This window comes from Drosophila mojavensis, unplaced genomic scaffold (assembly GCF_018153725.1).
Source record: "Drosophila mojavensis isolate 15081-1352.22 unplaced genomic scaffold, ASM1815372v1 contig_74, whole genome shotgun sequence".
Classification (NCBI taxonomy): Eukaryota; Metazoa; Arthropoda; class Insecta; order Diptera; family Drosophilidae; genus Drosophila; species Drosophila mojavensis.
In genome coordinates, this window is record NW_025318899.1 from 12,735,329 (window position 1) to 12,751,499 (window position 16,171).

At 46.9% G+C, this 16,171-nt stretch overlaps 5 protein-coding genes across 8 annotated transcripts; 4 read left to right on the forward strand and 1 right to left on the reverse strand.

Annotated features, from left to right (window-relative positions):
- Positions 1 to 209: 209 nt before the first annotated feature.
- Positions 210 to 5,463, forward strand: LOC6582247 (multidrug resistance protein homolog 65). 2 transcript variants are annotated; one of them, XM_015162354.3, is made up of 14 exons: positions 210 to 319; positions 703 to 1,023; positions 1,103 to 1,348; positions 1,410 to 1,581; positions 1,636 to 1,950; positions 2,009 to 2,465; positions 2,528 to 2,628; positions 2,691 to 2,802; positions 2,856 to 3,131; positions 3,189 to 3,894; positions 3,964 to 4,260; positions 4,328 to 4,694; positions 4,754 to 5,110; positions 5,174 to 5,463. In XM_015162354.3, the coding sequence occupies exons 2-14, from the start codon at positions 716 to 718 to the stop codon at positions 5,369 to 5,371; spliced, it is 3,912 nt and encodes a 1,303-aa protein (XP_015017840.1). In that variant the 5' UTR covers positions 210 to 319; positions 703 to 715; the 3' UTR covers positions 5,372 to 5,463. The 2 variants fall into 2 exon arrangements, with proteins under 2 accessions (XP_015017840.1, XP_002007950.1); XM_002007914.4 differs by having other exon boundaries at positions 221 to 319; positions 709 to 1,023.
- A 1,073-nt stretch (positions 5,464 to 6,536) lies between these two features.
- On the forward strand, positions 6,537 to 12,416 carry LOC6582248 (multidrug resistance protein homolog 65). Of its 3 annotated transcripts, none has more exons than XM_044009826.1 (13): positions 6,537 to 7,108; positions 7,165 to 7,410; positions 7,472 to 7,643; positions 7,698 to 8,481; positions 8,539 to 8,639; positions 8,693 to 8,804; positions 8,865 to 9,585; positions 9,656 to 10,216; positions 10,274 to 10,649; positions 10,703 to 11,059; positions 11,126 to 11,836; positions 11,890 to 12,202; positions 12,278 to 12,416. In XM_044009826.1, exons 1-11 carry the CDS (start codon positions 6,804 to 6,806, stop codon positions 11,324 to 11,326), a joined length of 3,936 nt encoding a protein of 1,311 aa, XP_043865761.1. In that variant the 5' UTR covers positions 6,537 to 6,803; the 3' UTR covers positions 11,327 to 11,836; positions 11,890 to 12,202; positions 12,278 to 12,416. The 3 variants fall into 3 exon arrangements, with proteins under 3 accessions (XP_043865761.1, XP_032587135.1, XP_002007951.1); XM_032731244.2 differs by having other exon boundaries at positions 6,537 to 6,759; positions 6,811 to 7,108; positions 11,890 to 12,416; XM_002007915.4 differs by having other exon boundaries at positions 11,890 to 12,416.
- Positions 11,771 to 12,416, forward strand: LOC26527969. The gene is made up of 3 exons (XM_015162355.3): positions 11,771 to 11,836; positions 11,890 to 12,054; positions 12,278 to 12,416. The coding sequence occupies exons 1-3, from the start codon at positions 11,776 to 11,778 to the stop codon at positions 12,382 to 12,384; spliced, it is 333 nt and encodes a 110-aa protein (XP_015017841.2). The 5' UTR covers positions 11,771 to 11,775; the 3' UTR covers positions 12,385 to 12,416.
- A 1,115-nt stretch (positions 12,417 to 13,531) lies between these two features.
- LOC6582250 lies at positions 13,532 to 14,103 on the forward strand. Its single transcript, XM_002007917.4, has 2 exons — positions 13,532 to 13,640; positions 13,704 to 14,103. The coding sequence occupies exons 1-2, from the start codon at positions 13,583 to 13,585 to the stop codon at positions 13,988 to 13,990; spliced, it is 345 nt and encodes a 114-aa protein (XP_002007953.1). The 5' UTR covers positions 13,532 to 13,582; the 3' UTR covers positions 13,991 to 14,103.
- Positions 14,104 to 14,699: 596 nt separating this feature from the next.
- LOC116804335 lies at positions 14,700 to 15,116 on the reverse strand. The gene is made up of 2 exons (XM_032731247.2): positions 15,015 to 15,116; positions 14,700 to 14,906 (listed from the first exon to the last, which is right to left on the reverse strand). Exons 1-2 carry the CDS (start codon positions 15,046 to 15,048, stop codon positions 14,818 to 14,820), a joined length of 123 nt encoding a protein of 40 aa, XP_032587138.1. The 5' UTR covers positions 15,049 to 15,116; the 3' UTR covers positions 14,700 to 14,817.
- Positions 15,117 to 16,171: the final 1,055 nt, after the last annotated feature.

Sequence of the window (16,171 nt, forward strand, 5' to 3'; positions counted from 1 at the left end):
AATAATACGAATTGGAGATTTGCATACGCATGCCAACAGTGGCTTGTATAAGAGTATAAGAGCATGCGTATAAGAGCTGTTCAAACTAAATATCACCGAGACAAAAGCGTCTCTTTGCAGGTTCAATTGATGCTCTTTCGAGTACGATCAATTAAGATCGGGAAACATATCAGAACCCGCGGAAACTTAAATGGACAGTGCTCAAACAATCTGCAGTCAGTCGCGCTGTAGCGATCGAGTGTAACGATCGATAAGAGGACAGAACAAGAGTGGACCATAAAATAGGAATAAATACCATCGAAAGGATAAAGTGCTAGAGGTGAATATGGGTGCGAGGACATGTGCACCAGTGAAGATCGCCGCAGATCGACGGCAATGCCCTGATCAATGGGTCATTTTCCTATATCTGTGATGTGAATCCAATGAGAATCTATGGAAATAATTGTCGAGTATAACTAGTATATGGCACCTCGCCAGTTAACCTCGGAGGTCAATAGCAGAGCAGGCGACAAACTTGCAATGCCAGTTGGAATGATTCTTGAATTGCCGTCTAATTGAATTAACCTTTTTGGCGTCCGTTGGTCTTTCTAAGTGTTTGTTGTTGTTGTTGTTGTTGTTGTTGTAGTGCGTGCATAAAAATCTTGCTGCTCGAATCGATGGCCCATTGAATACTAATAGCCCATTGAATTGTTCAACTGTCAGTTACAGCCACAGCATGGATCGGGACCGGGACGAGGCATCCGTCACGACCAGCGATGCAAAGTCTGGGGAGGAAATACCAGTGGCCGCTGGCCTGGAGCCCACCGAGCCGATCAGCTTCTGGCAACTGTTTCGCTTCTCCACATATTGCGAACTCTTTTGGCTATTCATCGGCTTCTTTATGTGCTGCATCAAGGCGCTGACGCTGCCCGCTGTGGTCATTGTCTACAGTGAGTTTACGGCGATGTTGGTGGATCGTGCCATGCAAGTGGGCACCAGCTCAACGGTGCATGCCCTGCCCATTTTCGGGGGCGGCAAGAAACTGTGAGTGCCCCGAACTTGACAGCAGTTAGATAAGCAGGGATTTATGATATCTGATTTAATTTGCTTTGATAAACCGCAGAACGAATGCCACACGCGAAGAGAATAATGAGGCTCTGTATGATGACTCGATATCGTATGGCATTCTGCTCACTATAGTCTCGTTGATCATGTTCATATCGGGCATATTTTCGGTGGACATCTTCAACTTTGTTGCCCTGCGCCAGGTGACGCGCATGCGCATCAAGCTCTTCGAGTCGGTGATGCGACAGGACATTGGCTGGCACGATCTGGCCACCAAACAGAACTTTGCACAGAGCATGATCGAGTAGGTATTGGAGGAAAGCTTCAGAGTTCCTCTCTTTCTCAACGATCTCACTTTCTCTCAGCGACATTGAGAAGATACGCGATGGCATCTCGGAGAAAGTGGGGCACTTTCTCTATTTGGTGGTGGGCTTCATCATAACGGTGGGCATATCCTTTGGCTACGGCTGGAAGCTAACGCTGGCTGTGAGCTGCTATATACCGCTGGTCATCGCCGTCAACTACTACGTGGGCAAGGTGAGTTCAGAAGGTCTCAGTCAACGCCAGTTCTACAGCTCCGCTTCCGCATAGACCCAAGGCAAGCTGACGGCACGCGAGCAGGAGTCGTATGCAGGCGCAGGAAATCTGGCAGAGGAGATCCTTAGTGCCATACGCACCGTTGTCTCCTTCGGTGGCGAGAAGCATGAAGTGGAGCGCTTCGAGAACTTCCTGGTGCCCGCTCGCAAGGCCAGTCAATGGAAGGGCGCCTTCTCTGGCCTGAGCGATGCCATTCTGAAGTCGATGCTCTTCCTCTCTTGTGCGGGTGCTTTTTGGTATGGCGTGAATCTCATCATAGACGATCGGTTTGTGGAGGACAAGGAGTACACGCCAGCCATTCTAATGATTGTAGGTGTGGCATTGGTAAAACACAGAATATCTCCACTAAACTCTTATACCTTGACAGGCCTTCTTTGGCATCATTGTGGGCGCGGATAATATAGCGCGCACGGCGCCGTTCCTCGAGTCATTTGCCACCGCGCGTGGCTGTGCCACTAGTTTGTTCAAGGTCATTGACCTGCCCTCCAAAATCGATCCCCTGTCCACGGATGGCAAACTTTTGAACTATGGTCTACGCGGCGATATTGAGTTCCAGGATGTCTTCTTTCGCTATCCTGCGCGTCCAGAGATTATTGTGCATCGCGGCTTGAATATCAAGATCAGAGCAGGTCAAACGGTGGCTCTAGTGGGTTCTTCGGGCTGTGGAAAGTCCACTTGCATACAACTATTGCAACGCTTCTACGATCCCGTCTTTGGTGCTGTGCTGCTAGATGAGCTGGACATACGCAAATATAATATTCAGTGGCTGCGCTCCAATATTGCTGTGGTCGGGCAGGAGCCGGTGCTGTTCATGGGCACCATAGGTAACTTGTGCCATTCCCAGATATATGTAGTAGTATTTTACGCATATCTGATCTCTTGTTAGGTCAAAATATTAGCTATGGCAAGCCGAATGCCACGCAGAAGGAAATCGAAGCAGCTGCCAAGCAAGCCGGTGCTCATGACTTCATTAGTCAGTTGCCAGAGGTGAGTGGCGAGAAGAGAGTGTGATCCCTTGACCCTTCGATCTCTAATCCTTTTTCCTTTAGAGCTATCGCACTATGATTGGCGAGCGTGGCTCTCAACTGTCTGGCGGTCAAAAGCAACGCATCGCCATTGCTCGTGCCCTGATACAGAATCCCAAGATCTTATTGCTGGATGGTAACTATAAAAGCCATATAAATATATGTATACATTTCCTCTCTAATTCTCAGAGGCCACTTCGGCCTTGGACTATAACTCCGAGAAACTGGTGCAACAGGCGCTGGACCTGGCCAGCAAAGGACGCACCACAATCGTGGTATCCCACAGACTGTCAGCCATTCGTGGTGCAGATAAAATCGTTTTTATCAACGAGGGCAAGGTGCTGGAGGAGGGCTCACATGATGATCTGATGGCTTTGGAGGGCGCCTACTACAACATGGTCAAAGCAGGTGACTTCAAGATGCCGGAGGATCAAGAAAACGAAGAGAATGTAGACGAGGCAAAGCGTAAGCTCAGAAAGTAATCGTAAATCAACAATTGTCTCAGGTCAACTTGATTTGCAGGCAAGAGTCTAGCGCTGTACGAAAAGTCCTTTGAGACAAGTCCGTTAAATTTTGAGAAGAATCAGAAGAACAGCGTGCAGTTCGATGAGCCGATTGTTAAGTTCATCAAGGACAGTAATAAAGAAAAGGAGATTGTGCCAGCGCAGAAGCCACAATTCTTCAAGATCTTTGCAAGAATCATAGGGCTAGCACGCCCCGAGTGGTGTTACCTGATATTCGGCGGCATTTCAGCCATTGCTGTGGGCTGTCTCTATCCGGCCTTCTCCATCATCTTTGGCGAGTTCTATGCCGCACTCGCTGAGCAGGACGAAAAGGTGGCGCTCAGTCGCACTGCTGTGCTCTCCTGGGCCTGCTTGGGCATCGCTGTGATCACCGGACTGATCTGCTTTCTGCAGACCTATCTCTTCAACTACGCCGGCGTCTGGCTGACCACACGTGTGCGCGCGATGACCTTTAAGGCGATGCTCAGCCAGGAGATCGGCTGGTTCGATGAGGAGCAGAACTCGGTTGGTGCGCTCTCAGCGCGCTTATCTGGCGAGGCAGCCGGGGTGCAGGGTGCCATTGGCTATCCGCTGAGCGGCATGATTCAAGCTCTAGCGAACTTCATTTCGGGCGTATCGGTTTCCATGTACTATAATTGGAAGCTGGCGTTGCTGTGTTTGGCCAACTGCCCCATTATTGTTGGCTCGGTCATACTCGAGGCGAAGTGAGTGAATCAATAGATGCTCTATGTTTCGTATACTCCACTTTGTGAACTTGAATTTAAAATTTCCAGAATGATGTCGAATGCCTTGATTAGAGAGAAACAAGTCTTAGAGGAGGCCTCTCGCATTGCCACTGAGTCCATTACGAATGTGCGAACCATCGCTGGCCTGCGACGCGAAGCTGAGGTCATTAAGCAATACACGGAAGAGATTCAGCGTGTGGAGATTCTCATTCGACAGAAGCTGCGCTGGCGTGGAGTCCTCAACTCCACCATGCAGGCTTCCGCGTTCTTTGCCTACGCCGTGGCGCTCTGCTACGGCGGCGTTCTGGTATCCGAGGGTCAGGTGCCCTTCCAGGATATCATCAAGTAAGTTGCTCGTTCACTCTAGATTATAAAATCTGGTTTTTTATCTATATCTGTGTCCGACTCACAGGGTATCTGAGACACTGCTCTATGGCTCCATGATGTTGGCCCAATCGCTGGCCTTTACCCCTGCCTTTACCGCCGCCTTGGTCGCTGGCCATCGTCTGTTCCAGATTCTGGATCGCAAGCCGCGTATTGTCTCGCCTATGGGCACTATCAAGAATACGCTGGCCAAGCAACTGAATCTCTTTGAGGGCGTGCGCTATCGCGGCATCGAATTCCGTTATCCCACGCGACCGGATGAAAAGATTCTGAATGGGCTGGACTTAGAGGTGCTGCAGGGTCAAACGGTAGCTCTGGTTGGGCATTCCGGGTGCGGCAAGTCCACTTGCGTGCAACTGTTGCAACGTTACTACGATCCAGACGAGGGCAGCATTGTAAGCCATTCACCAGGCTACATCAATAGATATTCCTTAAATGTTTCCCATGTCCACAGCACATTGATCAAGATGACATTCAGCACGATCTAACACTGGATGGTGTACGCCGTAAGCTGGGCATTGTCTCACAGGAGCCGTCGCTCTTTGAGCGCACCATTGCCGAGAACATTGCCTTCGGAGACAATCGTCGCACTGTGCCCATGGCGGAGATAATTGCAGCTGCCAAGAGCGCCAATGCCCACAGCTTCATCACCTCGTTGCCCAATGGCTACGAGACGCGCATGGGAGCACGAGGCACACAGCTGTCCGGTGGCCAGAAGCAACGCGTGGCCATCGCTCGTGCTCTGGTTAGGAACCCACAGATCCTGTTGCTGGACGAGGCCACCTCAGCTCTGGACTTGCAAGGCGAACGGGTAAGCAGACAGTCGACTTCAAAAAGAGAAATCCCTAACTCACTCTCTCCACTTGACCGGCAGTTGGTTCAGCAAGCTTTGGACTTGGCCTGCTCTGGACGCACCTGCATTGTAATTGCCCATCGCCTCTCGACGATTCAAAATGCTGACGTCATTTGTGTTGTGCAGGGCGGCAGAATTGTGGAGCAAGGCAAACATTTGCAGCTGATTGCCCAGCGCGGCATCTATGCCAAGCTGCACAGGACCCAAAAGGATCATTGAGATTTGAAAGGATCCATTTATTTGAGATTTTTCTATTACTATATGTACGTCTACAAACTATTTTTCAATAAACTTTCTTATAATGCCCAGTATTTTTCCAAATCACCTGTGGCAGCCCATTGCAGCTCTGTGATATAACACAATTTCACGCATTGCTGCCAGCTAGAATTTAGTTAGAAAAATATTCGTTACTACATATAAAAGTTACGGAAGCCACTGGAAAGTTGAGCAATAAAAAACTCAAACCACTGAGCCGAGTAATGAAGAGAGAGCTGCTACTCACCACAGAAAAAATAATGCTGAACGAATTTGGTACTCACCAATAGCAGAAGCGCATGGATTCCAGTGAAGCCGCAATTCACCACCAATAGAGGCAACTACGTAAAAGACAGATATTACTCACCACGAATGTTCAAGGAAAGCCGCCAACTCACCACAAACAGCTCAGCAGGAACAAAGCAGCGCATGCGAGCGCGCTAGGGAAACGCTAGCTAATGTGTATGTTAACTTAACAGTGGGACGTTACGTTATCGAGCATTTGCTTAAATATAATACGTAACGTTAACATTGGGATATAACATCCGCATTTGGAAAACTAAAAATGCTTGGCTCATGCCACTTTTGCGATATTATAACATTTGTTTATCAGTTAGCAAATTCTACGCATCTAAAAATGCACTTCTCGTACCATTAAAGATCGTGGCTCTGTTATAGATAAAGTGTAATCTTTATGCCAGATATTACACAAAAGACAATTAGATGTCAATGCCGCGATAATTTGGATTATATGCAAATATTAGAATAGCTATCATTGATAAGACAGCAAGCTAAAGTATTAAAGAGCATTTCTCAATTTTTACACCCAGCCTAACCCTTTAGTAGCCTAAGGAATGCACTGCTGAATATTAACATATTTTATGAAATATCATTCGAAAACTATGCACACCTTAACGAGCGACCTCTGCACATTTCCTACACTTTCTGAACCTTGAGAAAAATCAATCCAATTGAATTTTATTAAAAATAAAATAAGAGAAATTGCAAAAGCTGCGAGCGCAGAAATGCATTTTCACTCAAAACTATTTGCGCTCTTTCGGTCATTTGACCATTAACAGAAACGAAATTGATAAAAGACGAACCTCTCACTAGCCAAATCGACAGTTCGAGTTCGCCTTTCAAACGAATCGGTACAACGCGTAGAGAACCCGAAAGCATTCGAGTCAAGAAACAAACAAAAATAAGCACAGATATTCTGCGTTATGTCAAGAGAACACCTAGCACCAGAGATCGTATAGTAAACAGAGCTAGTCAGCTGCCGGGTCATCTCCCCCCAGTGTCCACCTGCAGACAGAGATTCGGTGCACGCTAACTATTAATTGACCCCGAGGGTAAATGATTATAGGCGAAAAGTTAGCTGTCTTTAACTACGTCAATGGCAGAGCCCAGCATGCAGAATGGCGATGCGGACGACGCTGGCCAGGCGGAAGCGAAGAAAATTAAGTCGAAACAGCCCCAAATGGAAACTGTCAACTATTACCAGCTCTTTCGCTATGCTCGCCGCATCGACTATCTGCTACTCGTCTGTGCCCTGATCGCAGCGCTCCTGCATGCTCTGGTGTTTCCCATTGCCATCATTGTCTACAGCGAGCTAGTGGCCATGTTCATTGATCGCAGCCTGGGCGTGGGAACCAGCTCGGGCACCAAGGCGCTGCCTTTGTTCGGTGGCGGCAAGCAGCTGTGAGTCTAGCCCCGCATCTAAGCTCATGCCCGCTCTTAAGGCCCGTTTCTTATAGCACCAATGCCAGCTATGAGGAGAATATGCAGGAGCTACGCAAAGATAGCGTCGCATTCGGCATTCTGATGACCCTTGACTCGCTCTTGATGCTCTTTTCCGGCATGACCTTTGTGAACATATTCAATCATCTGGCTCTCAAGCTGACGGTAAGCATGAGGCGGGAGTTCTTCAAGGCGACGGTCAGGCAGGAGATCGGCTGGCACGACATGGCCAAGGATCAGAACTTTGCCGTGCGCATAACGGAGTAGGTAGAGGTGTCGCATCCCAATTGAAGTACTCTGATTTATTGACTGAATCACTTTCAGTAACATGGAAAAAATACGCACGGGCATAGCTGAGAATCTGGGACACTTTGTAACCATCATTTGCGATGTGGCCATTAGCGTTATCATATCCTTTGTCTATGGCTGGAAATTGGCCTTGGCCATGTTCTTCTACATACCCCTGACCATGGTGGTGAATTCAGTGGTTGCTCACGTGAGTGGTGCTGTGTTGTCCAGCAAATAGAGTCTCTAACAATCAACCCCACAGTACCAAAGCAAGCTCACAGCGCGGGAGCAGAGCTCCTATGTGCGCGCCAGCTCGGTTGTGGAGGAGGTAATCGGAGCCATACGCACTGTGGTGGCATTTGGAGGCGAGCACTCCGAGTCGACACGCTACGACACCCTGCTCAAGCCCGCACTCAAGGCGGGCAAGTGGAAGGGCGCCTTCTCCGGCCTCAGCGATACGGTCATGAAGGCCATGATGTTCATTGTGGGCGCGGGCGCCTTTTGGTATGGCGCCAATTTGATTCTGCACGATCGGGCCAGCGATATGCCCATCGAGGATCGCAAGTATACCCCAGCGATCGTCATGATTGTGATTTCGGGCATCATTGTGGGCGCTAATCAACTCTCACGGACTTCCCCCTTCTTGGAGACCTTTGCCATGGCCCGGGGATCAGCGCGCGCCATCTATGATGTTATTGATCGCGTGTCCCTTATCGATCCGCTCTCCAAGGCTGGCAAGATACTCAACTACGGCCTGAAGGGCAACATTGAGTTTCGGGACGTGTTCTTTCAGTATCCCGCACGAAAGGATATTATTGTGCTGAGAGGACTCAATATCACCGTCAAGGAAGGTCAAACTGTGGCGTTGGTTGGCTCCTCGGGCTGTGGCAAGTCCACCTGTGTGCAACTGCTCCAACGTTTCTATGACCCAGTATTCGGACAAGTGTTCTTGGACGGCGAAGATGTGAGGAAATATAACCTCAACTGGCTGCGCTCCAATATAGCTGTGGTTGGCCAAGAGCCCGTGCTTTTCCAGGGCACCATTGGTGGGTATCTTTAGATAATAAACTGCAATGAATCGATAGTAAAAGTTTCCTCGTCAGCTGAAAACATTCGCCATGGCAAGCCGCTGGCTACCCAAAAGGAGCTCGAGGATTCCGCCAAAGCCGCCAATGCGCATGAGTTTATCATTGCGCTGGATAATGTGAGATCTCTCAGGGAAGTCATATACACTATCTAAGCTTCTCTCTTCGCCAGGGCTATGACACGCACATTAGCGAAAAGGGTGTTCAGCTGTCAGGCGGACAGCGCCAACGCATTGCCATAGCCAGAGCCCTTATACAGAATCCCAAGATACTTCTCCTAGATGGTAAGTCCTCGATTCGGATACCTCCCGAGCACCAGGAACTACAGTTATCACTCCTTGCAGAGGCCACCTCCGCGTTGGACTATCACTCCGAGAAACTGGTTCAAGCTGCCTTGGATAAGGCCTCCAAGGGACGCACCACGCTCGTTGTCTCGCATCGCTTATCCGCGATCAGGCATGCTGATCAAATATTTTACATCGAGAACGGCAAAGCGGTGGAGCAGGGCACCCATGAGGATCTCATGAAGCTGGAGGGACACTACTACAAAATGGTAGCAGCCCATGAATATGACGACAAGGCTGATGAGCTACTCCATGAGGAGCTGCCTGAGCAGCTGCCCAAGGAACGCAAGCAGTCCAAGGATGTGGAACAATTCCAAAGAAACTCTGTAAAATCCCTAGATAAAAACTTGGAGTTTCCAATGAAGGGCTTGCATCAAAGTAAGAAACAAGTCGCCGAGGAGCTGGAGAAGTCCGCAAATGCAAAGAGCATCAGCTATCCGCGTACATTCCTGCGAGTCCTGGCTACAGCACGCCCCGAGTGGTCTTTCCTGATCATTGGCACCATATGCGCCGGACTCTATGGCTGCGCCATGCCAGCCTTCTCCATTGTGCTGGCAGAGCTGTATGCCTCGCTGGCCGAGCCCACGGAAGAGGCGGTGCTGGCGCACAGCTCCTCCATGTCCATCATCACCGTGGTGATTGGCGTCTGTGTGGGCATCTTCTGCTTCGTGCAAACCTTTTTCTATAATCTAGCCGGAGTGTGGCTAACCTCACGCATGCGGTAAGGCAAGAGATATTTGATTTCTACTCTTTCCTCCTTCACCTACTCAAGTGGCTGTTTTACTCCACAGCTCCAAGACATTTAGCGCCATTATGAAGCAGGAAATGGGCTGGTTTGATGAGAAGGAGAACAGTGTGGGGGCGCTCTCCGCTCGCTTGTCGGGCGATGCAGCCAGCGTGCAAGGCGCTATCGGGTTTCCGCTCAGCAACATAATACAGGCGCTCACCAACTTCATCTGCAGCTTCTCCATTGCCTTCAGCTATTCCTGGGAGCTGGCGCTCGTCTGTCTGAGCACAGCTCCATTCATGGTGGGCTCCATAATCTTTGAGGCCAGGTTCAGTGAGAAGTCGGCGCTGAAGGAGAAGAATGTATTAGAGGAAACGAGTCGCATAGCCACCGAAACAATTTCACAAATACGAACTGTGGCTGCTCTGCGCAGAGAAGAGGAACTGATCAAGGCCTACGATGCGGAGGTGGAGCGATATCGCCTGCAAATAAAGAGCCGTCTGAAGTGGCGAGGATTGGTCAACGCCATGGGCATGACGCTAATGTTCTTCGGCTACGCCGTCACCTTGACCTACGGCGGGTTCATGTGTGCCGAGGGCAGAATCAAATTCGAAGTGATCATGAAGTGAGTCCATCTACATAGAAGACACTTCCATATCATATATCATATTGCCACTACTAGGATCGCCAACACAATGCTCTATGGTCTGTTCATCTTGGCTCAGTCCTTGGCCTTCACGCCAGCCTTCAATGCGGCGCTGCTGTCCGCCACACGCATGTACGAGATCATAGATCGCTCGCCTCTGATTCAATCCCCAAATGTGATGGATCAGATGGGCAACGGCAAGATCTGCAAGACGAACGTTGTGGAGCAGGGCGTCAGCTATCGTGGCCTCAATTTCTCGTATCCATCACGACCCGATAACGAGGTGCTGAAGGACTTTAATCTCGACGTGCTGCAGGGTCAAACGGTTGCTCTGGTAGGCGCCTCCGGCTCGGGCAAGTCCACGTGTGTTCAGCTGCTGCTGCGCTACTATGATCCGGATGAGGGCAAGATTGTAAGTCGAATCAAAATCTCCAGGGATCATTATAGACTCTATGCCTGCTTCAGCTCATCGACCAGGAGTGCATACATCAGGACATGGAGCTGAAGACCCTACGTCGTCGCCTGGGCATTGTCTCGCAGGAGCCGTCGCTCTTCGAGAAAACCATCGCAGAGAACATCAGCTATGGAGACACCTCACGCACCGTGCCCATGCAGCAGATTATTGACGCAGCCAAGATGGCAAATGCCCACGATTTCATTATGACACTGCCCGCCCAATACGAGACCATGTTGGGCGCCAAGGGCACCCAGCTGTCGGGTGGCCAAAAGCAGCGCATTGCCATTGCACGCGCCATGGTACGAAATCCCAAGATTCTGCTGCTGGACGAAGCGACCTCGGCCTTGGATATGCAAAGTGAGAGGGTAAGTGGAGTCTGTGGTATGCCTGCAATGCAATCACTGTATTCAATCTGCAAACTCGTTTGCCAGGTGGTGCAACAGGCTCTGGACTACGCCTGTTCGGGTCGCACCTGCATTGTGATTGCCCATCGCCTGTCCACGGTGCAGAATGCCAATATCATCTGTGTGATTCAGGCCGGACGCATCATCGAGCAGGGCACACATGCCCAGCTGCTGGCCAAGAATGGCATCTATGCCAAATTGTATCGCAGTCAAGCCAAGTCCAAATAATGCGCACAACTATGCAACAATAGTAAAGGCATATGTTTAGCTTAGCCGAGACACAAACCACAGACCGCAAAAGTATGCTACAGTTTTTGTAAACAAGCTAGAAATAGAAATAATCTCGTATGCATACATAAATATATATGGCTAAACCAGACAAACTTGATTTGTGGGTGGCAGAGTGATGAGATTTTGGAAGAATTTTATATATTTATGTTATTGATATTTATATATATACGCTTGGTCTTTGGAATTAACCATATACAATCTTTAATTAGATCGAAACAGAATTTTAAGTTTTATGGAACACATTGACCTTACACTTTGCTTCTCATTACCATAGATGCTACTTCATTTTTCGTTATCTTATCTTTAAAAATTTGTTTGCCTTAGACAAACATAGCTTCTGTGTGGGAAATATACTTTGGAGCAATTAGTTGCGCATTGCGCTTTATATGGATCGGTTATCCAGAATTTCCCGAATGCTTATCAAAATTATTGCTTTGCTGCTGTTGTGTAAGCCTGATTAACAAGATTAATCACTTGTAGTAATATATATGTTTCTCAAGTCCACAGAGCGGTGCTAGCTGTAAGCACAGCTTGTCCCCTGGAGCAGTCCTGCGGCAAGGCAAACGACAGCAGCGCCATCTGCCGTCTGGATGAGCAAACTATGTGCATACGCAAATACGCATCGAAATGCCATATGGATATTGCAGCTTGTCGCGAGGGAGCGAGTACCTAGCAACCTAACCAAGTCACAAGACAAGCTTCACTTCAGTTAAACATAGCCTAAACCTCTTCATCAATCATCAATCATCAGTCAAGCTCACTTTCCATGCGCGTGCTACGGTTGGTGACACCATAATAATAGCCACCGCTAGGGTATATCCGATTCTTAATCATTCATTTGTGCTGTTGGCTACCGAAATTTAACCAGTCAAAACTCGTTTCGTTCAGACTACACCGACTTCAGTGACGTTTACTGCCAGATGGAGACATATATGTGCGAAGAGACGGCGACATATGAACGCTGGACCATATTCTTCGGGCACGCCAAAGATTGATACCAGTTCTAAATATAAAACGACAACAATAACTTTCAGTATTATGGGAAATATATATAATTAATGGTGTCTGGCCAAAGCGCCGATCAATGGGCATTTGCAGACAACGCTTTTTTTTCTTCACCTTTTTTGCGTGTCTCTCTATCACCAATGACGTCAAACGTATTTGCCCAGTAATCTGCGAAGCAGCGTGAGACTAAACGACGCCTCGAGCCCCCGTTTTTGAGCTTCTGTTTCTTGATTATTTGATCGGCTGGACTGTTTTGCATAATCTTCGCATGATTTGCCAATATTTGTGGGGAGCCGGTCAATGGGTTGACGCGAGTACGACCATGTATATAAGTTGTGGGGTTCCTCCTGCGGTCTGTCAGTCACTCTTCAATAATGCGTCTAACAGTAGTCTTCGGTTGGTTTCTGATTCTCCACAATTCGTTCGTTTGTCTGCATTCACATCCATGTTCCCTTACAGCACTCAGCATATTTGTGGGCGTGGTCGGCTGCCAGCCCACGGGATCGACGAGATCGCCAGACAGAGTGCTGCAGGAGCTGCTCTATGAGCAATGGCCGGGTGTGGAGGACGAACGAGACGCCGATGCTGAGCTGGATAATGCCTATGAGCTGTACAAGCACAAAACACGAAGACCCAAGATCCTACAGGATATATTGAATGCGATTGACACACATGATTTGAGCTAAGAATTGTAAAGATGAATACGGTACAAAGAGGTATCAGCCGAGGTTCCAACACTAACGGGTCTACAGTCATTATAGGATATGGTCACACTTAAGTTTCGAACAAAAGACATTGGACTTATGTCAAATTATGTCTGAGCATTTAAGGGTACACGGAAATTATAGGGCATACGACAAGCATTTCAGAAAACCCCCCCAAAAAAAAAGAGAATCATCATAGGTTATGGATGTAGAATATAAGAGTTCTATAATAAAAGAAGCTGCAAGAAAATACTCGAATGCCGTTATTCTAGTGAGCAAAAGCTAAAAACTGACAGCTAACATAAAACGGAAAAATAGCTTTTCAAAATTATTCGCTCGGAACGTGCAGATACGGTTGTTCCTCTTGCATTCCGCACGAAGATCACGTAGATCGAGCGGCTGGCGCAAGACTTACTATCTATAAAGCAGGTCACGGCAGTTGCAGCAGTATTCAGTTGAATTAAGTCGATTAACGCTAACGGAAATGTCACCAGCCAAGCTCTCATCAATCTTTCTTATCGGCTCCGTCTTGCTGTTGGCTGGTAAGTCCAGGAATTTGCATTGGCTTCAACTTTTTAACTCATTGTGAAATCCTCCTTCCACAGTTGAGGGCAGATCGTGGTTTGACTTCAGCAGTGAGGACGATCGCCAGAACGAGATAAGCGCCGAGGATTTTGGACGCAAAGTGATCATACCCGATGTGGAGCGCATATTCAGCAGTGCCGAGATCAAGCAGATATCCAGAAGCATCAAAGGCACAAATAAGATCAAGCGTCAAAACTCGGAGACGACGACGAAGAGCTCCAAGCATGCCCACGGCATGATCAAGTCCATGCTCAGCTTTGTCAGCAACGCAATGGGCTTTGGTCGGACCTTCCTCAGCAATGAATAATCAAGAGTGTAATTCAAGTCATATATTAATCATAGAAATCTGTTGTACAGCTTAAGTTATATTCTATCGAGGTATGAAATTAGTTCTAAATATAAACATAAATTATAAACTCATTTAATTTTTTGGGTTTTTTTACAAGTCATTCAAACGTGACATTGTATGCAAATTAGCCACACGACTCGAAATTCAGTTTGATGTGACGTCACGACTGTCTACGAAATATTTGTATGCTATATATAGTATACACATATCCAAATATATGTTAATTTTTACTAGGCATACATCAAGTTTTTGCTGGTTTGTTTGCTTATTGACAAATTCGTGAGCTTTCGGCCATTGCGTTCGACAGAAAACTTGCGTTTGGGGATTTTTGGTATATGTAAGCCGTTTATTTGATTTATTTCCAAAAATCTACATCTATTCCAATATATTCTGGGAAAAGTCACGGGCACTTAAAATAATTAATAATTTATTTAAAACTTATAAATATTAATACAAAATGTATAACATTTATTTACCAAAGATTGCACAATAATAAAATGAAATCGAAAGCCATTGAAGGCGTTGATTGTGCAAGCCGCTGAACAAGGTTAAACATACATACATATATTTGATATACATATATACATACTATATCATGATATGTACTTGGCATTTTGTTCTCACTTTTCGATTTAATTAACACGCCACAAATGATGAACAACAATAATTAACATTTGTGTAATTGAATATATTTTCGCTGAACGGTAACTACTAATGTATGTGGTGGTGTGCTTATATTTATGAATGATATTTATATACATATTTCGCAAATCAATTGAACTTAGCTAATGCGCCTCGAGCAGGTGATATTTGAACATCTTGTTGAGTGAATTCATATTCTGGGACAGCTCGTTGCAGACGTGAACCACGCAGCCTATGCAACAAAAAACAAAAACATTTGATTTTAGCTAAGCTATACGGATATGTACATATGTATGTGTATGTACGATATGTATGTGTTTGTTGACACTGTTACACTGACCCACAAGATATTTGATCACATTCAGCAGCACCATGTTGAGAACTGCGTCGATGCACACGCGCCGAGGCTTAGAACGAAATTGAGCACGAAAACCGAAAATCAACTGCGAATAAATAAATGGAAACTTAGGTGAGCGTTGACGCCAGCGCTGGCGCCGGCATCAGCGCCAGCGCCAGCGTCAGCGCACAGTGCGCACAGTGGGCCCAGGCTGAGCTGGACTGGTTTCGAATGCAACAGCAACAACAAATTGCACGATTCATTGAATTAAATTGAGGCGTTAATTGATTTGTTTAGCATGTGTGAATAAGGGCATGAATAGGCAAGAAATTGAGAGCTGAAATCTATTAACTACATAAGCAAAGCTTATTTATGTTTCTCTGCTGCTTTTGCACCAATGTGCTTGAGCTAAGAACTTCTAGGTGATGTTGCAATCGATCTGTCACACATACACATGCATATGCATGCTTCTAGAAAATATCTATTCAATTTATAGTTTGTTATTTTTTTCTATTTGCCCATGCACTTTAACGTTAATTTGCGTGAGTTGCAAGAAACAGCATCGACAATAACAACAGCAGCAACAACAACAATAACGTCAACGTAACGTGTTACGTCATCAGAACTCGTTTGCATCCATGGGGCGGCCGCCTGCACAGTGTGGCGAACGCAGCTGGTAACGAGCCAAATTGAGGCCAAACGAAAACTTTTGACACTCATAGCCGTCTTTATCAGTCCGATTATTTTAGAGTTTTTTGTCATTGCAAGAACTGCAATGCAATTGCAACCAGTTTCGATACGATTCGCTAAGTTTCGCTGCAAATGCCAACAGCTGTCGCCACAGTCGCCGTCGACTGCGCTGCCACTAGATTGGTCATGAATTTTAGCTGTATTTTGATCGTGATTTTCAGCAGCTCAATGCAGGCTGTTCGCGCAGGCCGTTACTTTTTTGGCTGTTTAATAGCTCTAGCAATAAACTTCAAGTTTTCAGTGATTGTAGGTTGAGTTTCGATTCAGTTTATTGGCTATGCCTGACTAAGAATTGGCTATGTGAGCCGTTATTCACCTTTAGACCAGTTATTTTTATTGGTATATGTATGTATTTTATATTTCAGCAAAACGAAACTGTGAGTTAACCAATACGTATTTATTCATACATT